The 27,450-nt window shown below is 41.5% G+C and overlaps 1 protein-coding gene across 1 annotated transcript in view; it reads left to right on the forward strand.

The window, feature by feature from the left end:
* The window catches only part of TPH2 (tryptophan hydroxylase 2), a 58,938-nt gene extending 35,458 nt beyond the window's left edge, over window positions 1-23,480 (forward strand). The window contains exons 9-11 of the mRNA XM_053406431.1: window positions 19,309-19,404; window positions 21,627-21,760; window positions 21,874-23,480. Of these exons, the coding sequence (XP_053262406.1) occupies window positions 19,309-19,404; window positions 21,627-21,760; window positions 21,874-22,048 (405 nt within the window). The 3' untranslated portion in view covers window positions 22,049-23,480. The remainder of the gene's footprint in view (window positions 1-19,308; window positions 19,405-21,626; window positions 21,761-21,873) is intronic.
* Window positions 23,481-27,450: the final 3,970 nt, after the last annotated feature.

Consider the following 27,450-nt stretch of genomic DNA (forward strand, 5'->3'; position numbering starts at 1 on the left):
ATTTGTACATGAATATGCGGCATTTCTTACCTGTTTTAAAGGTATAAAATGGATAGCCGTACTTAAAAAGGAAGAGGAAACAACGACTTTGCAAAGAGGTGTAACTGGAAGCAGCCCACTCTTGCTTTGAAGGCTGGCATGTGTTTGTTCTCCAGGATTTAAAAACCTGCCCCTTTTTTGAATTCTCCAGATTGACTCTGCTGAGTGACTATGTTAGGGCTAGACTTCAGAGCATAGGGCACAGTTGCCTGAACCTTCCCACCACCCAAAAAATAAATGCCAGAGGAGACCACAGTAGTGGACCCAGAGGGGGATTGTCATGAAACAGATATATCAGGGCAGACACCAGTTACTCCACTATCCCTTTTCTTTAAAATTAAGCCAGGCAGGTGCCCTGCATAGCACAATACCTGCTGCTAAGGCTCCAGACATATTTGCCATCTTAATTTTCCCACAGTGCCCAGAACCTGCTCCTGAAGGACTCTGTAGAAATTACGATGGTATGCACACCTGGAGCCTCAGCACTAGACGCTTTTATGGTGCAGGGTACCCACCTGACTCTATCTACCTACCTACCTATTTAAAAGGGACCTCTTCTAGCTTTTCTTTACCAGCTTGGGGGTGTGGAGGAGAGGGGTAAGAGTGGAAGGACCAGGCAGTGAGGAAGGAGCATCTAGGATGCCCAGTATAATGGGGTGGGGAGAGAAGGTGGCAGTGATGAAGCAGCCAGGGTGATGAACAGCAAAGTAAGGATACCCACAGTGGGGAAACAGAGTCCCCTTGCCCATAGACCTCTTAATCTGACAGTGTCACTGACTGTTGCTTTTCAAGTAAGACGGGATATGAGAGATGTTTGCATTGTGTGGAGAAAGTGATGAGAGAGCTTGTCTGCACTTCCACTTGTCCCGCTGCTTCCCTCTGGGAAAACTCACTGTTGACCACTGAATCGGAACAAGCACCAATTGGTTTTTCTGCAGATATTGACATTTGTTCCCATTCAGCAGCAAAGAACAGGTTTTCCTGGGGAAAGTGGTGGGACACATGAAAAACTGCCTGGAACCATTCCTATAAAGCACAGGACAAGCGGAAAATGTTTTGGACCTGGGCTTTCTAGGCACAGGAGAAGCAGAAATGTGGATGAGCCCGAGAGAGATGTTTCCTTCTTTAGTCGAAATACTAGAACTCATGATCATCTAGTGATCACGAAAGACAAAACGAAGTGCTTTTTTTCACATAGCACATATGTAAGCTATACCATTCTCTCCCAGGTATGGTGAGGGCCACCAGCTTGTTGTGGTTTGAAAAAGGATTTGAACATTCCTGGAGGATTTGAAGCTATCAGTGCTTAATGCCTCCAGTACCAGAGGCAACACACCTCTGAATACCAGTTGATAGAGGGGGACAGAGAGAGAGAGAGAGTGCCCTGCTGTGCTTGGATCCTGCTCGAAGGTTCCCCAGAGGCATTTGGATGGCTACTGTAAAGGCAGGATGCTGTCTTTGGACTAATCCAGCAAGTAACTTTTTATGCCCCTTTGTTCTTAGAGACAGAATGCTAAGACGAGCGCGTGGCTGCTTTTAGTCAGTGGACGGTCTCGTCTGAGTTAATAATGTGAATGTTTGAAAACTTATAAAATTGAAACAACAGGTCAGACCAAAGAAATAATTTCATAAATCCTGTATAGCAGTATGGCTTCAAACATTCGGGTCTGCAAAGAAAGATTCAAGCAGTTATGGTTCTTTTCAGCCATTGAATCAAAGTTATTTTTCTTCTTGGTGGAAAATAGACTCCTCTTAGTATTCAGTGTTGCTGTATATTATAGGAAATTGTATTAATCACTTTCCACTGTGAACAACCAAATCAAATTTGTGCAACCTGATTCTTTCTCTCTGCTTGATGCTGGGTAGGGTGCTTTTGTTTCTCTGGGTAGCTGAACGAATGAATGAAAATTGGACATAATAACCAGAAAAAAGCTAACTATTTGTCTAGGGTATGGCTTAATTAATTATTTGATGATGCAGCTTAGAAGGATTGGCATCTTAGCATTAAAGGGCACCAGGGATGGATAATGGAATATAATCTTCAAAAATTTTAATGGAGGTGTGATATGATCTCTTTGTAAGAACGGCTTAATGAAATTTTTATAAACCCAGCTGTCCCTGCCTAGAACCAAAGAGGAATTTTGCCATTGTCTTGAGTTCCCTTTGGAGCAAATATTATCTTCATTTACATTTAGTAGCTGCATAATAGTAAACTATACATATATAAATGAATGCAGAACACAGCCCTGCATTCTTTATTGTTCTATTCTCAGAACGTCATGTATATATTTTTAGAGCTGAAAGAAGGCTGCTTTATCATCTTACTCAGCACCACAACATCCTTATTTATAGCAAAGAATACCTTACTAAAGCTATAATGTTTGGTATTTGCAGCACTGAAATGATCTGGAGCAGGTGCCTTAAATTCGAACTTCTTCCTGTTGTTGTTTAGTCGTGTCCGACTCTTCGTGACCCCATGGACCAGAGCACGCCAGGCACTCCTGTCTTCCACTGCCTCCCGCAGTTTGGTCAAACTCATGCTGGTAGCTTCGAGAACACTGTCCAACCATCTCGTCCTCTGTCATCCCCTTCTCCTTGTGCCCTCCATCTTTCCCAACATCAGGGTCTTTTCCAGGGAGTCTTCTCTTCTCATGAGGTGGCCAAAGTATTGGAGCCTCAGCTTCAGGATCTGTCCTTCCAGTGAGCACTCAGGGCTGATTTCCTTAAGAATGGAGAGGTTTGATCTTCTTGCAGTGCATGGGACTCTCAAGAGTCTCCTCCAGAACCACAATTCAAAAGCATCAATTCTTCGGTGACCAGCCTTCACTTCTTACAAACATGCAAAGAGAGACAGCTGAGAGAGAATGTCATTCTAGGCTTAGGTGGGAAAAACCTGATTGTATTTTTTTTAAAGGCTCTGCTATATAACTACTGAAAACTAATGGATAATCATGGCATAGAATTAGAGAATCCTCAAGTTGGAAGGAACCCCAAGAGTCATTTAGTCCAATCCCCTGCAATGTAAGAATCACAGATAAAGAATCCCTGACAAATGGCCCCCCACCTCTATTTAAAAACCTCCAATGAAGGAGATGTAGACCCTTGCACTGTCAAACAGCTCTTACTATCAGAAAGTTCTTCCTTATGTTTAGCTGGAATCTCCTTTCCTGTAATTTGAATCCATTGGTTCAGGTTCTACTCTCTGGAGCAGCAGAAAACAAGCTTGCCACCATTCATGCAACAGCCCTTCACACATTTGAAGACAGGTATCATATCACCTCTCAGTCTTATCTTTTCCAGGTTAATGTGCATTTATTTCCTAATGCTATGTTAATTAAGCAGGCTTAGTTAAACAGATCTGTGGAAATATTTCTGCTAGAAGAGAAGGGTAATATCTATATCTTGCTCCAAAAATTGTGACAGCCATTCCTAAATTCAACCATGCTTTGACAAATCGAAGACTTGTTCTCCTGAATCTTGGAAGGGTTTTGGTCATGGATATATAGAACAAGCAGTGTGTATTGTCTGTTTCTGAGCCCAAACATTTGCAGTTTCACCACATTTAAGCCTTTCATGGCAAACCAAAACACACAGACCCAAGAATGGTTATTTGTGTATCATTGTGTATCTATAAAATCAGTGATGTGAGACAAACGTGTGAACATCCAGCACCATGAGTGAAAGCAATCAATTGACAACACTGAGGGCACTGGAAGGTTTTCGTCAAAACTAAGGAGATGGAGCTCATAGAACTAGACTTTGATGTGTAAGTATAGGACTCTTCAGCCTGTCCCTACCCCAGCCAGTGCCAGAAGAGGAAACAGAGGAGGCAGAAGATGAAGGGAAGCAGTGCAAAACAGATCAGGGTGTCAGTACCTAGCTTGGGCTGATTTCGGTCGAACTGGTCAGACAAGAGCAAAGCAACCAGTTAGCATGGGAGTAGATGGTAGATCAGCCTCAGTGGTGAGTGCTGGTGGTTGGGGAGTGGCCAGGGCAAGGGACCCCCAGGGCCATGATGACTAAATGTAATGTATGAAACTCAGTTGTAGTTTCTGACCAATGAATGATTTGTTTTCTAAATAAATGTACCCCTCTGTTTCCCCATATTGATTCTACCAAGATGCCGAATAGATCCTTTCGTCCACAAGATTTACTTGTTTGTTTCTGAGAGTTTACAGTACGCCATTAACTTGCCCAGCGTGGTACATACAAACTCTCCTCATTCTACTTTCAACGTTTCCTCAACAGGACTTCTTGACACTCAAATGTTGGACTTTTCATTGTCACTAATGAAAATACTGGTCAAATTAATGATTTCCTCTTAACCTCAAAAAACATTTCTGACTGTCTGCTTTTCATAATTAAGATGACCACTGATGATAGACCAGGTGCAAACTTTGTCATGAAAATCTTATCTTTGCTTTTGCTTTTTATTTTGTTTGTTCAGCTCCTTTATAACATGTTTACAGATTCTGACAGGTAACTCAATGGTGAGTCACCACTCAAATCTGTATTTATGGCACATTACTTCAGGCATACATTTGCTGCTGAAAAACATCCCAGCAGATTTTAAATTCTCTTTGAAAAAAATGTTTTGTATTAGCGGTGTCAGTTTGGCGAATTTTCTTAATAGCGTAATTAGAAGGTGCATTTAAAAAGATACATCCTCTTTTCTCCTCACAACCTACGAGTTTCTCTGTTGATGCATTGTTCAGATTCAAATGAGGAAACTTATATCTTGATCCGGAAGCATCACAGTTTTTACAGCCAATCACAAACAGAACCTTCCCCAGAAGACCCCAGAACAGCAGCCACCAATCATGGCAGCCAATCAACAGCAGTGTTTGCTGCAGAAGCCAATCACCAACCCAATTAGAGAAGCAGCAGCCAATCCAAAGCAGCCCTTCTAGCAGCCAACAATTGCCGCTGACATGTTTCTGCTTGCAGCTGCAGCCAATCACCCGTCCACCCCATTCACTATCCTTGTATAAGACGAGGCACGTTTTTGAACATAATTTTAGAGCAAAAAAACTTTGTCTTATACATGGAAAAGTATGGTATATAGTTTACCATCTTTCAGAGCAAAGCCCTCCCCAGGCTGCATAAAACATATAGCAGGAGCATGCATATAACAGGAACAGCGTACTTCCAGATGATTTACAATGCAGTAGAATTCACTTGCAGTGCTTCCAATCCAGATAAAATATCTTCCATTTATCCATCCATTCCGCTGCATCTATCCACAAAGCTGTTGCCAGCACTTACCCTTCGTCCACTCAGGGCTTATCTCCCTCCTTGAATTGTCAGGTGCCTTACTTAGTCCATGAAATTTTGTTTGAATGATGAAAAAAAATTGTTCCAGAAGAATAATGTCTCGACCATGATACCATATATATTAGAAACGTATTTGTTTAAACAAAGTGGAACCATTTTAATTAACCTGCAATTAATTAAAACAGGGTTATATGAATGTTACCATTATAAATACACACCCTGATACTTGCAACTTTGTTGGACAGTGTCCTAGAACTTATCATTAAAATGTATACCTTACCAATTTAATTAAAATGAGCAATTGCTATATTGTTTTTGTCAGAGGCATCATTTTTTTTTATATGTGCGTGTATTTGTAGAAACAGGGCCATAAGATGCAGCTCAAACAACTGACAAGGTGGTTTTTCCTTGTTAGCGGCTAAATTAGGTCTCATGAGATCACCCAAATGAACTCACTATTCATGACCCGGTGTCAGGTGACACATTCAGCAGATTCTGAAATCCTCTTGACATTGTTCCCCTGGGCGTAACTTCCTAAGCAGCAACATGAACATGGCTATTATGTTTTGTGTATACTATCACAATGGCTGTGAAGGCAAGATTCCACACATTAATGCCTTGTTTTTCTTTTGGGTTTTATATGCAAAGCTCTAGTTATGTCTGAGCACATCTGCTTCCTAAATGTGAAACCTAAACTTCTAGGTGGTGCCAACTTTATTGTAGAATCTGAATGCCCATGAAATTTTACCTTTTTTATTTCTTGTATGTGCCTTTCTTCATTTTATAACCTGCCCACATGCTTATTGCATGGGAGCATATTGATACCTGTATTAGTCCAGAAGGGATTAACAAAATATAGTTAATGCTAATGGAGTTGCCGTATTGATCCTAACATGGAATTGCATCTTGATAATGCTCACATGTTGCATGAGAAGGGCTGCAGCATCTAGGTTTGCCCTTGTAGCAAGAGACAAAAAAGTGACCCGCCCCCCCAAATATTCTCACACTTTGGTCCTTGTCAATAGTAGTTGCTGAGTAGGGCAGGGATACATATAATACTTGATGACAATGTGTCCCATGGTGACATCTTAAATGTTATATTTCCATATTGATGCCAGCTAGAGTGAGTAATAGGTAAAGGTAAAGGTACCCCTGACTGTTAGGTCCAGTTGTGGAAGACTCTGGGGTTGTGGCGCTCATCTTGCTTTACTGGCCAAGGGAGCTGGCGTTTGTCTGCAGACAGCTTCCAGGTCATGTGGCCAGCATGATTAAGCCACTTCTGGCGAACCAGAGCAGCACACAAAAACACTGTTTACCTTCCCGCCAGAGTGGTACCTATTTATCTACTTGCACTTTGACGTGCTTTCGAACCGAGCAACGGGAGCTCACCCCGTCGTGGGGATTTGAACCGCTGACCTTCTGATTGGCAAGCCTTAGGCTCTGTGGTTTATATATGTAATGCAAATTGAAGAAGGGGGGGCATTCATGAGGCACAATTCTGGCTCCTAATGTATTCATGTATTCATTTCAGTTTACTTTGCGTGGGGTATTGTTGCTGTCCTCGGAAAGGAACGATGGCAGCTTGTATTTTTCACAACCGAGAGAGCGCAATGAAGTCCTCCAAAGTCAGCTGAATGATTCTTACCCCTGCCCTGCAAAAGGGAAGTGATGTTTCAATAATTTTATGGAAAGCAGAATCCCCCAGTGAAGGGTGTGGGAGGACAAGGAAGATGCATGTTTACCCTGCTTTTATTTTGTAGCTTGGCATTCAGAGGATCCCTTCTTTAGGAGCCCTGGAAAGAATGTCAAAAGGCTGATTCTGCTTCCCTTGAGATAAGTGTGAACTATTTTCGACAGCCAAAACTAGAGCAACAGCTTGAAGAAGCAGCGACTTAAGCTACTCAAGAGAACTTTGAATATAAATGAATGTGACACACTTTTTAATGTCAATTGGAAGGGGAGTTGTTTTCACAGCATATTGTTCTTGCTTTGGAATGCCAGGATAAATTAATGACATTAAATTCCAAATCTTTGAACCTGACAGAGATAAAGAAACAAATGGTTAGGGAATGAAAACAGGACTTACAAAAGCTTTCAAATATCTGCACTGGGGTGGTCTGGCCCAGGAGAGCCAGATACATCGTTTTGCTACTGGATTCCCCTCCTACCACCCATCAAATGTGAAGCTGCATTGTTGAGTGAGGAGGAAATGTGTGTGTAACTCATTCTCTTGTCAGGCATTATCTACTCAAAAGCACCTGCCACCTGCTATTCTTTCTAGGTTGTTTTTTTTAATGTTTTCTCCTGCACCAGTGGTGGGGCACTTTTGAGCTGACATGGAAATGGTTAAACACGCTCCCCCTTTCTTCTCAGCAGTCACTCCCACTACAGGTTTTCCGCTAAACCCCAAACTACTTATAGTTGTTTTGCCTTAAAAAAGCAAAGCATTGGAGAAATAATAAAAATAAAAATATCACACAGCAGTTGCTAGATGTAATGTGCCGGCCCTCAGAAGTGGCTATTACTAGATTATACTGAGAAAAGTATACTTGTGCTTCAGGCCTTATACAGTCATACCACATGTTACATTTGCTTCATGTTACGTTCTTTCAGGTTACGTCCCGCGTCAACCCGGAAGTACAGTGGTACCTCGGGTTATATACGCTTCAGGTTACATATGCTTCAGGTTACAGACTCCGCTAACCCAGAAATAGTGCTTCAGGTTAAGAACTTTGCTTCAGGATGAGAACAGAAATTGTGCTCCAGTGGTGCGGTGGCAGCAGGAGGCCCCATTAGCTAAAGTGGTGCTTCAGGTTAAGAAGAGTTTCAGGTTAAGAACGGACCTCCGGAACGAATTAAATACTTAACCCAAGGTACCACTGTACTGGAAAGGGTTACTTCCAGGTTTCACCACTCACGCATGCGCAGAAGTGCAAAACGACATCATGCGCGTGCACAGAACCAGTGAATCACAACCTGCGCATGCGCAGATGCGTTGCTGCGGATTTCGCTCTTTTCATGTTGTGGACGGGCCTCCGGAATGGATCCCGTTCACAACCAGAGGTACCACTGTACAGATTTAAAAAGTGTGGGGTAGAGCAAGCTTAAATAGCCTGTCACCACTTCTCCCCATTGGGGGAAATTGTCCTCAGGTCATCACATTCTCCTCTAGGGAGATACCACCTCTCCTCTTCTTGCAGGGGTGGAGGGGTGTGGCAACTTTGTCCCTCCAAAATGGTGAGAATGGCATTATACTGAGTCAGAGAGCAGGTTCAGCTAGTTCCTGGGTTTCAGACAAGGGACATTCTCACCTGGAGATGCCAGGGGTTGAATCTGGGGACTTTGGCACACTAAACAGATGCTCTACCACTGAGCTACAGCTCTTCCCTTGTTAAAAGACCCAAGTCACTGGGCTGGTTTAAACAGCATGCTCAAAGTCATTGAGGTTGAGGGAAATGACTGTTTGGCCATGATGAATGGAGAGTTGTATCCACTGCATTGCGATTTTGCATCCTTTCATAGGCTGAGTGATCTTGATCTTGTAATAAGGAACATTATTGACACTACACAGGGTTTGTTTGTTAGTTAAAAGCAGGTTGTACCAAGGGGCAGGCAGAAGATTGATCTGGGCTTTACTGGAAGATCTCTGGCAGGTTTGCAGTACATCCATGAGGGTTTCTGACACTGAATTGTATAAGAATGAAAACAACAAAATGGCTTTCCCCCACCTAAATTAAGTTGCTGAAAGGAAGAAAGCTAGCAAAGTGTGGACTTCTGTGTCAAGGAACTGTGCACTCAGTTCAGTTCTGGTACTGGAAACAAATTCATAATGTGCTCAGAGGCACCCTGTTGTTTAATTTTAAGTAGAATTTGTGGTTTGTTTCTTTAAGAGACATGTCTCTAGTATGTACAGTGGTACCTCGGGTTACATACGCTTCAGGTTACATATGCTTCAGGTTACAGACTCCACTAACCCAGAAATAGTACCTCAGGTTAAGAACTTTGCTTCAGGATGAGAACAGAAATCGTGCTCCGGCGGTGCAGCAGCAGCAGCAGCATGCCCCATTAGCTAAAGTGGTGCTTCAGGTTAAGAATAGTTTCAGGTTAAGAATGGACTCCGGAACGAATTAAGTACGTAACCAGAGGTACCACTGTAATAGAAACTCTTCTCTCCTCTCTGGCTGTTGCTCGCTCCATAGCTGAGTGGGAATTCTTTGGAACTTTAGCCTTACCTATGTAGCAAGTCCTAATTGCTATGCTGTTCTGTTGTCCATAAAGAGATGCTGCTGAACTTCTCCAGCTTCCTAGCATTAGGGCAGCCTCATTGCAAGGTTTCTTCACATGGTGAGTACCCTTTCTCAAAGCCATGTGATACTACGCACTTGGGAATCAGCCTCCAAATTATATAATATATATTTTGATTGTTTAGAAGCTGCAGAAGCTATCCCAAACAGGCACCGGTCATTCCTAACAGAAGTTGCACTGGAAGATTCCCTGAGAAATGATGTGAGGCATTGGACTGCACTTTAGCTGAGGCACTACAAATACTTGTGCAGCAATAGCTAATGCCAATATATATGTTTTAGCTACCTGGAGGAAATTCTGCTGAAGAAGCATAATGGAAATGCTATAGTCTTTCCCCTTTCCTATTATTTTACCAAGTCTTGCTATAAAAATAACTTTTAAAAAAAGATCAAAATAAGTTTGAATGATTACCCTCTCCCACGTCTGCCACAATACAAAAAACAAAACAAAAACAGCTCACTCCATTTCTACCAAATACAAAGTCCATTGACAGTGTCTGTCTATCCCAGTTATTCATTTTTGAATATGGTTCATATCTTATTTCTTTTTTTAAAAAACTTTTATTTTGCTTTAAACAAGTACATATAAATATAGACAACCAAAATTACAAAGGAAGATTCCTTAATAGTAATGAAAAAAAAACTTTTAAAAAACTACAAAAAATATTGAAGTACATGACACAGAACATAAGCAACTATGGGAAAGATAAAAGAAAAGAAAAAAAAAAAACAGAAAAAAAGAAAAAGAAAAAGGAAGATGAGCCAAAGCAGGAAAGCTCATCTATTGTAAACTTCCATCAAGCTCACAACAGATCATTATTCTTATCAATTCTCTCTATCTGCATTCCAAAGGGATCCCTCATCTTGGTATCAGGGAGCATTTCTCTGTGCGGTATCATTCTAAACATAGCCAGGACTTTCTTGTTGAGCCCTTGTCCCCTAAATAATTATTTAAACATTCCCATTCATTTCATACCAGAGTCCCTTCGCTCTTCTGTGACACTGCTTTTCTGAAGTTAGTTGGAAGCACAATTAAAGCAGGGGTTCCACAGGAAACTTTTAATTAATGGAGGCTGGGATCCAACAGCGATGCTTGAGGGTGAGGCTGGGATCAAAGGATGCATGGCCTCTTTCTTCTGCTTTCCTCACTGAGCTGCCTTCCAAGGCTGGGCTCAGTCTAGCCTTGCAAAGCGGCTCAGGATTGGTGTTGCTCTGGTGGCATTGGTGGTGAGGGCTGGGCTGGCACATGGCAGACTCTGTTTGTCCTCCACAGCCCATGCCCTGCCTCCCCGGTGCACAAGTGCCCAAGGCAGCACGAGAAGACACAACACCACTGCCAAACACTCCATGAGAATGTGGCCTGTGAGTTGATCGTATGTCCTAGTTGCGTAAACAGAATTTTATGGACAATTTTTATTCTATTCATGTTACTGTTTCCAGTGTGTTTATCTTTTATTTTTTTCTTCCTTTATAATTTCCTTTCAAGAATTTTAATTACTTTTGCATAATGAGAGTTTGGAAAGTTCTGCTGAGAGTTACACTTGACTCTAAAATAGATTATAGATTAAAAAAAAGGTATGTACATAGAAAAATTCACATGCTTCAATGTCAGTGTGAAAAGTAATCATTCTGGCTTTGCTTATCTAAGAATGTAAGAAGACCTCTCGACATTTCTCCGATGAAAATAGGGACGTCCCATTCCATAATGATAATTTTACTATTTATACCTCACACATCTTACTGTGTAACCTCAGCCATTCTGGGCAGCTTCCAACATACATGAAAACATAATTAAACATTAAAAAACTTCCTTAAACAGGATTGCCTTCGGATGGTCTGGGGGTCGGATAACTCCATACCCTCCAACATTTCTCCAATGAAAATAGGGGCACCCTAAGGAAAGTGGGACATTCCGGGATCAAATCAGAAACCAGGATGGCTTCTCTAAATCAGGGACATCCCTAGAAAATAGGGACACTTGGAGGGTCTGAGAAGAAGCTGCTGGAGCAGGCCTGTGGCCTATTTAGTCCAGCATCCTGTTCTCACAGTAGCCAACTGAACGCCTGTATTATAAAATACAAGAAAGCAACACCACACTTGCTCAGTGTTCTGTTTTTGGGGGGTTTTATTTTATTTTTTATACAAATGAACTCTTCCAAAGTGTGTGTTAGCAAAAGCCCTGTGCAAAGTTGAGGGAGAATGGAGAGAAATGGAGTGCTGTTACGAAAAGAGTTGTGTTTGGGGAATCACGAAAGAAGCCTAAACACCTTTTACGGTAGTAATTTGCAGTAAATGGTTGAACGAAAGAATGTTATGAAAACATGCTCTATTTCATTTGTTTTATTTAGAAACCAAGTTTGTGTTTTAAGTGATTTTATTTACAAGTGAATTTTGTCAAGTTCTGATTACAGTGGTACCTCAGTTTACGAACTTAATCCGCTCCGGAAGTCCGTTCTTAAACCAAAGCATTCTTAAACCAAGGCGTGCTTTCCCATAGCAGTGGGGGACTCAATTTACAAATGGAACACACTCAACAGGAAGCAAAACATGTTCTCATTCCAAGGCAAAGTTCACAAACCAAAACACCTACTTCTGGGTTTGCGGCGTTCTTAATCCAAGTTGTTCATAAACTAAGCTGTTCTTAAACCAAGGTACCACTGTAGTTCACTCTGTTAATGAATGACTATTATTCAGGATTACTCCTGGATGTATATGAGATACAGAGTGAGTGAGTGAGTGAGTAAGAGACAGACAGACAAAGAGAGAGAGAGACTGGGCACATTTTTCAGATTTAAATATTTCACAACCTATGGCATATTGATTAGTTTCCTCCACAATATGATATTATGGAAATTTTCTCTTCATGATTATGCAAACCACCAAAATACCCATAATTAATTTAACACTTCCAGATTTTTACTGCAATCCACGTGCCTTTCAATATGCAAATACTACAGGCATTTAAGATTCTAATGTGAAAAGCAATGATTAAACCACTGCCACATGCATTCCTGCCAGCCATGTTAGGTAAAATTGAAGACTGTCTCTAATGTTATGTTGAAAATACATGGTTGTACTCTTGGGAGAGGCAGTCATATTTATGACAATGTAATGTCTGACTGATAATAGAATAGATTGTAGATAATAGTAGAGTAGATTGCAGAGTAACTCTGGAGGTCTTGTGTGTCCTCTCCAAAAGAAGTGTGCATTATTGTTCAAGCATGACATTGCCACAGACGTTTAGGAATATGAGACACTTGAGAATAATCTTTTGTAAGTAATGTTTAAAGGCACTGGTAAATGTATTGGAAGAAAGTAAACATTAGAAAACTACTGTGGCTGATTTTCAAAAAGTAGCAGTAGCATACTACTTAAGAGAGTTTTTTAGCACTTCTGCACATTTTCAGCTTTAGTTTGTCAATGTAGACTGCCACTTAAGCTCAAAGAGTGTTTGCTTCATGAACTATTTCATCCATGGCTCTGTAAAATGTCATGAGATTCTGGACAATTTATATCTGTTTTGCTACTATATTCATTTGGGGAAAGGTTTTCTTTATGTTAAGATGGTAATTCCAGCCACAAAGATGTGCGTATTATAATATTTTGTAAGCAGTTAATTAGTTATTGCAGCCAACAGATCTTTGGACCATGTTTTGGCACTATTAATACCATAGGTATCAACGTTATATTTATTGTAATTTGGAGCTGATGTAGAATATATTGTATGGAAGAGATAAGCAAAGTTTCTACTCATTTGAAGGGAATGTTGCTTGCAAGGAACAGCGTATCTGTTTGGCTATTAAGCTGCAGTCACATTGGGACTGGCCTAAGCAACACCTCCACTCAATTATAACAGAATTAACTCATGAGTTACAAACTGAATGATCCTTCCTGTTGCAGTTCCCACAGTATCCAGTTGCTGATGGGAGACTCTTTGATCCAATGGAGCGATCCATCAGTGGAACAGGGTTCAAGAAGACCTTTAGTGAGTGAGCCTCCCTCCTACACTACACCCACCTGCTCTGGAGGTGACGGGGGAAGGAGTTGCTAAAGGTTCCCTCACTCCTCCTTTCACTAACAGAAGACTCTGCTGGATCAAAGAGCTTTCCATCAGAGGGTGGGACACCAATTGGATAACCCCCCCCCAAATCTTAACTACAACGTATATGTTGTATATGTTGTATAATAGAAACGTATATGTTTCTATTTGCTTTATTGCATACTTTCGAATTTTTTTTTATTGTGCCACAAATTTTTATTTGCTTACACATGTATTTTACATGCTTTTTCTTATGACCTATGGTCAAGACAGTGAAACTTCTTTTCTCTCAGTAGTACCAGTTAATTTTAGCTTCAGCTACAACTTTGACCCCCCCCCAAAAAAAACCCCTGCTGTACTGGTGCCAACCCATTTCCCTTACTTCAGCAATGAATGTAGCATGAATAGTGTTTCTAGCCCTCTCTTGTGCTGTGTGCTTCTAGTTCAGAAGTGACACAGACAAGACTCCCTATGAGAAGAGAGGGTGATGCTGTGGAGATATAGAAGTGGAGGCCAAGGATACATGAAAGGTCAAGGTAAGCTTCCCTCTTCTGTTTAGGATGGGAGGGAACACAATTCTGCTAGAGCTAGGGATCTGGCAATGCCAGCAATTGAATTGCTACTGTTTCTTAGTGCTATAAAATTACGGGTATTTTGTATCTTTAGGTGAGTGGTACATTGTGTCCAGTTCTTGTCCTCTTCCACCCAAAGTTACACCATTGATATCAGTGGGTCGATTTCTAGAATATATGCTTAGCATAGGTACTAAATCAATGAATGATCTGAGAAGCTCCTATGCTGTTATGAAGGTTTGTGGATTTCTGTCGTACACACTCATCTTTGAAATAATCACCTTCATATATACAGTACCTCAGAAGTCAAATGGAATCAGTTCTGGAAGTCCGTTTGACTTCCAAAATGTTCAGAAACCAAGGTGTGGCTTCTAATTGGCTGCAGGGAGCTCCTGCAGCCAACTGGAAGCTGCGTCAGACGTTCGGGTTCCAAAGAACATTTGCAAACCGGAACACTCACTTTTGGGTTTGCGGCATTCGGGAGCCAAAACATTTGACTAGCAAGGCATTTGGGATCCAAGGTACGACGGTATATATATTTTTAATAATGATCTGTAGCCCCAAAATGCTGCTTCAAGTAAATGCCTTCCAGCCTCTATCAAATAAATGCATAGTAGAGTAAGAAACTTTGCTTCCTTTTATCAGGTGAGCTTCTCCTGGCCCAGCGTGTTGCATTGATCATTTCCACAGGAGGCCCCAATTTAATGGCTCGACAGAATAAACTCCCTGCCGATTGTGCATTTCTAGGGCTTCCTCTGGTTCCTACTGACATTAATGGGGCAATTCCCACTGGCCCATATTCAAGAGACATTTGAAGGTGTAAAGATGCCTTCATGCATGAGGAAGCATCACTTATGCTCCTGTTTAGGTGAATTTGGGCAAAGGCCCTTGACTTCAGTTAAAGGAACAGGGATGAGCATTTTTAAAAGCATTTTCTGATGGGATATGATAGGTGCATCTGCTGTTATCTCAGTTACTGAAACTATTAAGTTTAATAGGAACTCTACGAGCTGCACACCTGATGTGTTTGTGCACTTTTGATGGACAGGGAGCCAGTATTTCAGAATACCTTTGTATGTTGAAAGGCATCTAAATTGAGAATCACTATTTATTTCTCTACTACATTGTTTTAGTAGCTGTGGAAGGAAGCAATAAATATAACCAAAGAAAGGAGAATCTCAGATAATTGAATTGGTTTGAGGAATGCTTTTAATTACCCCCTTTTAATTTAAGAATACTTTAAAAAAAACTTTAAAAGGCTTAGCAGAGAATAACTCAGTATATGTTAAAGAAATTAAAGAAAACAGAGTGAAGCCTGATGGGAGCCTATTCTTATTTAAAATGTGAATCCTCTATTTTTAGTTTATCTTTTCTTAATTAGAATGGATTTATTGCCAGAATAGTTCTCCAAAGCAGTGAAATCAACAGAATATTCTGCAAAGGTTAAAATAATTGTATTAAGGACTAATGATCTGAAGATGGCAGCATTGGGCGAGATACTTCATTCTCTATCCTAACAAAAGCTTTGTGAATCAGAATCTACCATAGATGCTGCATACAGGAAATAAATTACATTTGCAGTAGCTTTTTCTTATTATTCATATGAAGGGTTGTTCTAAATATACGGTATTGATAAAAATTAGAACTTGGCAGATACAAATTACATTTTACCATCTGGACATTTTATCTTTAGTTTATCTATCTATATATATTCTCAAAACTCAGGCTTTTCAAAGACTGTTATCCCTTATAAAATGAAAATGAGTTATTTTGGCATGTATATACGGTGATGGAATACAGCCCCTTTAAAACACTAATTCCACTAGTTCTCTGTTATCGGCAACCTTACGCATAAGCATAAGTGAATTAAATTCTAGAGCATCTTTGGCAGACAGGTAAATAATACCCCATTTCTACAAATGAATAGATGTGACAAGAAGATTACAAACTATTCCACACAATGGTTTGGATCTTAACTAGGCATCCACAAAGAGAAGGGCTTCTACTGTTCACAAAGAGAACTGGGATCACTAGGATCCTGCTAACAGAACTGGGGGAGGTATTTGCCAATTCTCTTTTCTCCTGGCTCCTGCACAGCCTCTTGTGTTGTTCCAGAGGGTCCCCTAAATCTCCAGAGAAGATTTTCAAAGGGCAGAAGAGGTGAAAGGGGAAATTGATGGAAGCTGCTTCCATTGCTGGGAGCATACTAATGCTAGATGAAGCCTAGGTAGGACCCATGCCAATGTTATTTCTAGATCCTTTATAATCTATAAAATGAGGGAGGGGGCTAGTCAAAATGAAAGGAGGAGAAAATGCTGTCACCTACCTTAGTTACCTTGGCTGCTGGCATTAAACCTGAGATGGCTTAGATCAGGAGTAGTCAACATTTTGCATGCCAGATGTTCTTGAACCGCAGTTCCCATTATTCTTGGCCATTGGTTTTGCTGTTGTGTATTGTCATTGTACAACATCTAGAGGGCTCAACACTGGCTATTCCTGGATTAGATTGCATTCTCTCTGCAACAGAAATAGTGACATCAGATAGAACAGGAATTAACACCATGACTATACAACCATGTATCCCTCTCCAGAAATATGCCGTTATTCATTAGCCTGTGCTAATTTGTTTGTCTGCCTGTCTTTATAGATGACTTAATCACATAGAGTCAAAACACACTCTCCCTGTACTTCCAGATGCTAAGATGAGTGCAATGGCCATTGTCCCCCATGACAACCACTCCCTTTCATTTTTAAATTTATTTTGGCCAAGCACATACAAGCTGAATTTGCACCAGTTAAAGGAGTGTAAAGTGTGAGTCAACTGTATTCAGAGTAATATGATTAATTTATATATCTTGAAAACCACAGGAGATAAAGGCCATGATCTATGAATGTGGAACTAGCTCTGTGGGCCTGAGGGACTTTTTAGATTTGTTTTCCTCAAACAGCAGCTCCTGATGCCTCGTGGCAAACTGATAGAAGCATTCTAAAAAGCACTTTCTGATAAGCAATGGAAGTCAGCTGTTCCATGAAAAGTCCATTATTCCACTTGGCTAGTGCAAGCCCCGTATGTGCGCTTTAAACGGCTTTTGGGATCCCTGCCAACAGTGGATCACATGGAGAAGGTGGTTAAAATCAACAGCAAAACAGCCTGGCAACCTTGTGTTTCTTCCTAACGTACTGCAGAAACACCACCTGGTGGTAATCATACTATACTATCAGGCTAACTTTCGGATTATGTGCAGCTCGACCATTCTGTTAAATAAACTGTGCTGGTTCAGGCTTTCGGGTTTTCAAGAATACCTACACATTCGTCTTGACTAAGATTACAAATTCAAACCTGCAGGTTCTTTCACAACTCTGCTACAGAAGGTCTTTTTGCTTCTCATTTTTCACACAGGTAAACAACAACAACAACAATTTGTTATTTATACCCCGCCCATGTGCCTGGGTTTCGCCAGCCACTCTGGGCGTCTTCCAACAAAAGATTAAAAGTACATTAAAACACCAGTCATTAAAAACTTCCCTAAACAGGTCTGCCTTCAGATGCCTTCTAAAAGTCATATAGTTGTTTATTTCCTTGACATCTGATGGGAGGGCATTCCACAGGGCAGGTGCCACTACCGAGAAGGCCCTCTGCCTGGTTCCCTGTAGCTTTGCTTCTCGCCATGAGGGAACCGCCAGAAGGCCCTCGGCACTGGACCTCAGTGTCCAGCTGAACGATGGGGGTGGAGACGCTCCTTCAGGTATACAGGACTGAGGCCGTTTAGGGCTTTAAAGGTCAGCACCAACTCTTTGAATTGTGCTCGGAAACGTACTGGGAGCAAATGTAGGTCTTTCAATACTTGATTATTTCCATGGCTGCAGGGCTTATTTCAGGCGGAACTCACTGGAACTGAGTCCTGGCACCTCTTTGCTGCATTCTGTCACCTCTGCAGTGTTGCTGTGACGTTTCCCTGCATGGCGCTTGGGGCAGCATGACAGAGGTGGCAGGCATCATGGTGTTTTTTTGGGTGCTTCTCCCCAAAAAGCTCAACCATCCCTGGATGGTTGCAGTAATGCCACCAACAACTAATGGAGTAGGAAAGGGTGGGTGGGAAGGAATGGAAGCATTTTCAGAGCAGGATGCACCAGGCTAAGCGATGGCCCCTCCTGGCATGGGCAAGTGACTGAGGTGATCTTGAGGCCTTCAGGTGTTTCTATTGTTTATTGTTTGTCACTCCATAGAAGAACACTGAGAAGGAGGAAAAGAATCAAGCAGAGGCTCGACACTCCTTTCCATTTAGTGGGTTCCTATTTCCTGGCGCTGTGGGTAAAACCTCAGTTTACAACTGAGTTCAGCGGAGCTTACTCCCAGGCAACTTTGTATAGGATTGCAGCCATGCCACTTGGCTGATCAGGGATGTGAACCTGGGACTCCTCAGCTAAACTTCAGCATTGTAGCCAGCCACTACTCGACCATTTGCAGCTTCCTAGTCTATGACTGTCAGTTGATTCTAATAACTGGGTATTACACCATGCACTGCTGCTGTTTTGGATGTCTGTGTGCATTAATATTATATATATATGGATCAATACAACTGCCTGCATTTTGGATTCTTTCTTTGTAGCGTTTCATGATATGCCTGCATTTCAAAACTGTATATAAGTGTATGTATATGTATATGTATATATAACCTGTGCCTTTTTTGTTGATTTTGTGTGTATGTGGGCGAAGATGGTTTGGAATAATTTAACATATTCAAGCAAACACTTCATACTTACTGACTGCTACAAAGGTGCACGTGTACTGCCTCAACCATAGGTGCTTCCTTCCATGAATCATGCTGATTCTAATGGCGACACTTCTTAAACAGATTTAGGACGGAGCCGGAGGAAATAAATCAGAGCGTCCCTGATTTTGCCCTTTGTGGGAAAATTACATTTAAAGTACTGAAATGTGTATGTCCTTGATTGAACTTATTTAAAAAACATGAAATTCTGAAGTAGTGGTGTATGCAAGCGAAAGCCCTGATGACATGCGTTCTTTGAACTTGTGCACACATCCGGACTCAGGGGCATCTGTTTCTCTTTCTTACAGTGCTATTTTTTCACTATTGAATTTGGCCTTTGTAAGCAAGACGGGCAACTCCGGGCTTACGGAGCAGGGCTTCTATCTTCCATTGGAGAACTCAAGGTAGGAATGTAAACAATAAATATACATAAGCCTGCATTATTTATGGCTAGTAACCAGCTCTCTGCTGCATAAAGATACATATTTCTTGTATAATTTGAGGCTGATTGTATTTACCTATTTCTAAACGGCGCTGGTAGCCATTAGTACATGTGTTTTGGAGTGCTTGAAAAACGCATTTCAAAAAGGGGCCCGATTCCAAATAAAGCATGCATTCCTTTTCCACAAGTGCATGGATTTGAAAGAAACAGAGTGGCAAAAAGCAAATGGGGCAGTGAAGTCCTAACCTCCAAGCAAAGCCATTGGAGAGTATTGGAATGAGGCAGAAATACCTCTCTTCCAGGCTCTACCAGAAGCAGGGTTCTGCCAACATGTGGGCTTTTGCCAAAAGCACATTGAAATGATACTGGTAAATGACATAAAGTTGAGGCCGGGGATATATTTTGGGGGCTCTTGATCTTTAAAAACTCCTTCCATTTGTGTAAACAATCTATAACATTACATCGGTCTAAATTTTATTTAAAAATAATTCTATTGATGTTGTAAAACATTTCTGGCAATCTGAAAACACGCCATCCAAAAATCCCTGTTGCCATAGGCAACCTTCCAACATTTAAGTGTGTCTTTTCCAGAAGGTTTATTTTCTCAAGCAGAATTAAAAAAAACCACAATTAAGAAACCTACAGTGTAGTGAGGCTAGCAACTTGCAGCGTGGTTTAACAATCAATCTCTCTTCACATGTAACTCTGAGAGTTGTAGCTCTGTGAGGGGTATTGGGAATACCCTCTAAGCGTCCCAATTTTTCAGGGACAGTCCCGGAATTACAAAAACCGTCCCAGTTTCGGATTTGATCCTGGAATGTCTCTATTCCTCCTGCCAGTGCTGCTGCTATTTTTACCAATATATTCATTTCAACACACACTTTCTGCTAATATAAGCATTTTTATAAACATTATCGGTTGGAGAACTGCATTACAAAAACTGGGTATGTGTGAATTGCAAATGGATAGCTGTGTTGTTTACATATTGTTCTAGAAAGTGTGAATTTAATAGATTCACCTTTAAATTAGAGCTGAGTTGAATTTCTATCCCATCTGCATCTCCACATGTTTTGAACACCATGTCTGGAGAGGAACAAGTGTGGGAATGTCTGATTTAAAGTGTGCCTGCCTTTGATATTGAACACTTAAAAACATATATATACAGGCAATCCCTGATCTGCATAGGGGTTGTGTTCCAGATCATTTCGCATGACGGCAGAGAATGTATAAGCCTGTTATGCCCCGCTTTTGGCTAGCTTACAGTTTATCGTATTGTCTGACCCAATGAAAGTTATTGTGCTTTGTTTCAAACAAGCCAATTTCAAACCATAGTTTCCAAATCTGGCCTCTTTAAAGCCATCATAGTTAAATGTTAAACACTATTCTGGCCATGCTGACTGTGGTGAAGCCACGCAGAGGAGCATCTGGGATCAGACTGTGGGGACCCTGAAAGAGGCTGGGCCTGTTCATGCTCCGCTAAACTATAGTTTAATATGGTGTCCAAACACAGCAAGTTCATTTCTCTTTCTTATCACAAGGATGCTGTTCAATTGCTCTTTTGGAAATACATGCATGTTTTCCTTTGCTTCCTCTTATCACTATAATCTATCTATCTGTTTGCCTAGTCCTTCCCTAGCAGTATTTGCGTGAAAGGTTAATAATGTCTTCTATCAACATACAATTTTTAAAAAATTATCAACTGTTCACCATATATCTATTTCACTTGTAGACCGAAATGCATTTTCAAGATACGATATTGACTGTCACACAAATGGCATAAGTTGTGTGAATAACATCGTAAGATTAAATTTTACTTGTAAAATGGGCAAACGTTTATTGCCTGGAGAAGCTGGTAATTTGCGCTACCCCAGTAATTCTGCTTGGAATATTTATTGATGACTGTCTCTTCAAGGTTGATGATTTAAGCCGCTTATGCATATGGGGCAGAGATAGCTCTTAGTTGTTTTCGATTATGTCATCATTTGGGGGAAAGGCTCTTACAGCAACTAACAATTTTTTGAATAAAAATTGATTCAGCCTATTGATGATTAAAGACCACTCTACATAAAATGAGTGAGACTAGCAACTGTGTTTGAGAGCATACTATGCTATAAAAGCTGGGTGTAAAGAAACACTTGAGCATTCTGTAATATAATTTAACAGATGATGTCGTGTGTTTTGCAGCACGCTCTGTCTGATAAAGCCAATGTGAAAACATTTGATCCAAAGACAACCTGCTTGCAAGAATGCCTTATCACGACTTTCCAGGAAGCTTACTTTGTCTCTGAAAGTTTTGAAGAAGCCAAAGAAAAAATGAGGCAAGTTCTCTCACTTGACCCTTAAAAACAACCCCCAAATCTAATTTTCTCTTATCTGAAGGCACAGAAATAGGAGTTAATTTTCTTTCTTTTCTTTTTTTTAAAACTTTCAGGGACTTTGCAAAATCAATCAACCGTCCCTTTTCAGTATATTTCAACCCATACACCCAAAGCATTGAAATTCTGAAAGACACCAGAAGTATTGAAAACGTTGTCCAGGATCTTCGGAGTGACCTGAACACAGTGTGTGACGCTTTAAGCAAAATGAACAGATACTTGGGGATATGAGTTATCCAGTGTTGTGGGATTTGGAGTGTAGCTACCTTAACACCATTATACGATGCGATGTCTGTTCCTTCTCTGTTGCATGACCGTTACATTTCCTTAGTGTGTGATATTATCCGACTGTAGCTTCAGATACGCCAGTGCTAACACGCAGATCCGCAAGGAAGTGGAACATGTATCCTTTGCTTATTTGTTTAAATGTTTAGCTTGCCACGCAGCTTTTAAAAAGCTCCCAGGGCAGCTTACAAGCACATAAAACGAACACACTTCAATAAAAAGCAAATACGTCAATAAAAATGCACATATTAAAGACAAAAAAAGCATCCATCATCATCATCATCAAGCAATAGCAGCTGTAAACAAAATTACAATAAGAACTGCATTTTTAAAAAAAGTTTATGTTCTCTGATACTAAATGGTTCTCACTAGCCTAGCAGACAGACCTGACGACTTCAGTTGAGGGGATTGTACCATAAACGTGACACCACAACAAAAAAGGCACTGTCCCTTGTACCAGCCACCTTGATCTCAGGCAATGCTGGCCCAAGCATGCCTCAAAATGGCACTCCGCTTCCCACCAGCAAGGAAGGGACGAGTGAAGATCAGGAACAGGGGGCAAAGGAGAGAAAGATTGACACTGGAATCTGCTGCCTTTGTGGATCTGCCGCCTGAGATGATCACCTCCCCTAGCCTCATGGGTGGGCCGGCCCTGTACTTAAAGCAGGGCCAGAATGGGGAAGTTCATGCAGAGAGTACCTGGGAATCAACCTATTTAAAGATCTAAAAGTTTAGTCCAACACTTTAAATTGTGTCCTGAAACAAACTGGGAGTTAGTGTGATTCTTTCCACATAGGCATAATGTGCCACCGAGCGATCCAAAACCTTGACAAGGAGAAGCACGGTGGGGGACATTGGCAGATGCACTACAGCACCCAGCGCTCTGCCACCTTCTGAACCAGTTGATGTTTCTGGAAAGTTCTTAAAGGTAGCGCCATGCACAGTACATTACAACAGTTCCAGTTTTGAGGTTATCAAGGAATCCATGGCCACGTCACTCTCCTCTAGAACTGGTTGCACAGATGAAGCTGCTGAAATGAACTTGGGTCTCTGGGAGCACAATAAGGTCCAGGAGACTGTCTAAGAATATACTTCCTTGATATAAGCCTGCAAAGCCCTGATATAGCCAGAAGTTCAGACGTGTTTATGAGCTGGTTTACACACGTTCACTCATTCATCACTTTGCTACTTCAGCTTTGAGTGTTGATTTGCATGTCTGACCCAAATGAACACCTCATCATGAGCTCAACCACAATGCTTTACAGTGCAGCCCTCACTTTCAGCCGTGGGTCATTGAGTGTTGAGTAATAAAGTGATGTACAGAGATATGCTAGGCCACCCTTAACACCATGCATAAATGTGGTATTGAAAAACCTGACTTGGAATTGATTTTGTTTTCTTTATGACGTGGTTGTTTTTTGTTTTAAAGGAAAATGTAACAAATGTCTCCTCTTTTTTGTTAGCAATGCACATTCCCCTCTTCCCTCACATTTTCACAACCACTGGGTTCCCACAACTTGAGCAGCAAAGAACTGCAATCTTTTTTGTTTTCCATGTTCAGTGGAGACATATTTCTTGCTTGGCTGGTGATGACTGTTTCTGTCCCTGCGCCTTTAGATTCAACTGTGGTTTATGTGACATGGTGAAGAACATAACATGTCTCTGTTAAATGGCCTTTGGGGTATAATATACATAATGGACAGTTATTTCCAAACATTGAAGCACCTTTTCATTTTGTGTGTGTAGCCCTGTTCCACTTGCATATCATACAGAAATCCCTAATTTATAGATCCCACCAAATAGTAAAAAGATGCACAACATCATTCTTCATATATTTTTCTTGAAAGATGGCACATAAGAAATTAAAGGCTGCAATCTTTTGAACTCAGCAAGCTTGCTTCAGAGTAAATATGCACTTAGTCAGTTATCTCTGTAATTCTTAACTAATTGTTATATGAAAAGAATTATTACAATTCATCAATCGATAGTAGTAACGCCTTAGTAGGATGTTTAATTAGGCACAATTTTTCTCAACTAAATAGGAGATATCTAGTTGCTTGTTTGAAAATTCTTCTTAAATCATAGCCTAAATCAAGAGATATAATTTATGATAACTCTGTGTGTCCATGTGTATGATTAGCTATCAAGAAAGAGTCTGTCTTTCACAGGGGGCAGCTATGACTACAAACAGCTTTTTTAAAAAAATAAGGAAATCTTAATTTGTAATTGAATGTGACAAATTAATCACAAAATGCGCTTGGCTCTAGAGAAATTGTAGATTCTAAATTAGCTGTGGAAATCCTGACATGATTTCCCCTTGCTTGCAAATGATCTGTGGCCATCATATACAGTGGTACCTCAGGTTAAGTACTTAATTTGTTCTGGAGGTCCGTACTTAACCTGAAACTGTTCTTAACCTGAAGCACCACTTTAGCTAATGGGGACTCCGCTGCTGCCGTGCCGCTGGAGCACGATTTCTGTTCTCATCCTGAAGCAAAGGTCTTAACCTGAAGCACTATTTCTGGGTTAGCGGAGTCTGTAACCTGAAGCGTATGTAACCTGAGGTACCACTGTACTCCTTGCTGCATTATCCAGAATATTCCAATGGATTTTTCTAGATGTGTGTACGGTAAGTGGTGTTTATTTAGTGGGTCACTTTCACATGCACAAAAGAGGACTGTTAAAGCTGAAGAAATTTCGATTCCTTACAAGTAAACGGATGAGCATGGAAGTCATATTTTTGTAACAACAATTGTGGTCTAATTTCTGAAATGAAAACAGTCTGGGCAGCCTAGGTTAGTAGGAACAGTGCTCCAGTAGCACTTCAGGGATGGATCACTGATATTTTTTGAAATTGCTTGTTCAGATTAGAATAAGTGCTCATGCACTAAAGCAAGCATCAAAAGTAATCTTAGTCCCATACAGCTAACTTTTGGGAAGACTGACAAGACCCTAATGAACAAACATTATGCTCTGTCTCTCTGGCTTTCCATCTTGCTGCTTTACTTCTAGGTCACATTATTGCTAATTCTCACCCCTCTACTCTAAACTCTGGCTTTACCTGTTAAGGGAGGGCCCCTCACCCATTTGCCATCGCCTGCTGAGCCTTCTTGATCCCTTTGTTCTCTTAATGGCCATTCACCCAGGTGCTCACAGGAAACTAGACTGGCTTAATTAGATTTTAACACTTGCTGGATCCACAGATTAGAGAGGTCTGGCACCTAGTTTAACATCCCAAGCCTTGATTAAATTCTAACACTTGCTCAATTCAGGGATTATAGGAAACTGGCACCCACAAACTCATGATACGTCCTAGAGTCCATCCCTGGCATCTGCAGGTAAGGTTGGAAATACTCTAGTCCAAAACCTCAGAGACCTGTGGCCAATCAGTGTAGGCCATACTGGTGCCCTCCAAATGTTCTGGGCTACAGTCTTTCATTGTCATGAACTGGCAGGATACAGGGGAGTTGGGAAAGGAGGACAAGAATCCCAGCGCCAGGTGTAGCCAGGACTGGGGCAACTAGGGTAAGCAGAGGAATGGGGAAGGAAGTACCCGCGGGGTGACGAAGGATGGCAAGGAGATGGGTGTCAGTGCACAGGAACCAGAGCAGCAGGACCCAGAGCCAGAGGGGCCCCTGTCTCCACAAACACCGTGGGCTCTGAGGCAGAGGGAGGAGCAAGAGGGGCGCTCTTGGAGGCTGAGGCAGGCAAGGGCCCACAGCCCAGCTCCCTAGCTGGCCAGGTGGAGATTGCTAGCTCTGGGAGGAGTGTGTGATTCCTCAGCTGAAGTAGACTGAGGACAGGTGAGGCTCACATGGCTCATCAAGCACAGATGCTGCAATCAGCATGCAAAAAGCAAAAGGGAAGCAGAGCTGAGGTGCTGTGACTGCTCAACTGCCCATGTTGGTGGACCTTGGCTTGGATGCTCCTGGACCTCTATGGGACTGTGCTTTGGGTTTGACTCTGGACTGTATCCTGACTGCTAGACTTCATATACTGACTCGCTGCCAGGTAGGTCAGGGGTTCAAGACATTCAGGGATGATGGGAGTTTTTACTCAAAAGCATCTGGAGGGCAGCATGGCTGACATAGGCAATACTGAGCTAGATGGAACAGTTGCTTGACTCAGTCTAAGGCTGGAATAGCCAAACTAGCTTCTTGGTGAGGTGATGGGGAATTAAGGGGCTTGGTGTGAGGTGGTGAATGGGTGGACAAACAAAGCTAGAATTTGGAGTAGAGAGTTGGCCAGATGTGAACCAACAAGCTGGAAGAATGCAGAGAGACAGAATAATGATGTCTGTTTGAATCCAAGGCTGTGACTATGGGAAAAATAAAATGCTTTGGGATGTTGATGTTGGGAACCCCTCCACTGTAGGCTCAGGTTTTATATATGTATAAGTAAGCCATATATCATAAAGACACCACTGTCTCTGCTGTGCCTCATTCCAAAAGGAAACATAGAATCATAGAATCAGAGTTGGAAGAGACCACAAGGGCCATTGAGTCCAACCCCCTGCCAAGCAGGAAACACCATCAGAGCACTCCTGACATATGGTTGTCAAGCCTCTGCTTAAAGACCTCCAAAGAAGGAGACTCCACCACACTCCTTGGCAGCAAATTCCACTGTCGAACAGCTCTTACTCTCAGGAAGTTCTTCCTAATGTTTAGGTGGAATCTTCTTTCTTGTAGTTTGGATCCATTGCTCCGGGTCCGCTTCTCTGGAGCAGCAGAAAACAACCTTTCTCCCTCCTCTATGTGACATCCTTTTATATATTTGAACATGGCTATCATATCACCCCTTAACCTCCTCTTCTCCAGGTTAAACATGCCCAGCTCCCTTAGCCGTTCCTCATAAGGCATCGTTTCCAGGCCTTTGACCATTTTGGTTGCCCTCCTCTGGACACGTTCCAGTTTGTCAGTGTCCTTCTTGAACTATAGTGCCCAGAACTGGACACAGTACTCCAGGTGAGGTCTGACCAGAGCAGAATACAGTGGCACTATTACTTCCCTTGATCTAGATGCTATACTCCTATTGATGCAGCCCAGAATTGCATTGGCTTTTTTAGCTGCCGCGTCACACTGTTGGCTCATGTCAAGTTTGTGGTCAACCAAGACTCCTAGATCCTTTTCGCATGTACTGCTCTCAAGCCAGGTGTCACCCATCTTGTATTTGTGCCTCTCATTTTTTTTGCCCAAGTGCAATACTTTACATTTCTCCCTGTTAAAATTCATCTTGTTTGTTTTGGCCCAGTTCTCTAATCTGTCAAGGTCGTTTTGAAGTGTGATCCTGTCCTCTGGGGTGTTAGCCACCCCTCCCAGTTTAGTGTCATCTGCAAATTTGATCAGGAT

Source organism: Podarcis raffonei, chromosome 10, assembly GCF_027172205.1.
Source record: "Podarcis raffonei isolate rPodRaf1 chromosome 10, rPodRaf1.pri, whole genome shotgun sequence".
Lineage (NCBI taxonomy): Eukaryota > Metazoa > Chordata > Lepidosauria > Squamata > Lacertidae > Podarcis > Podarcis raffonei.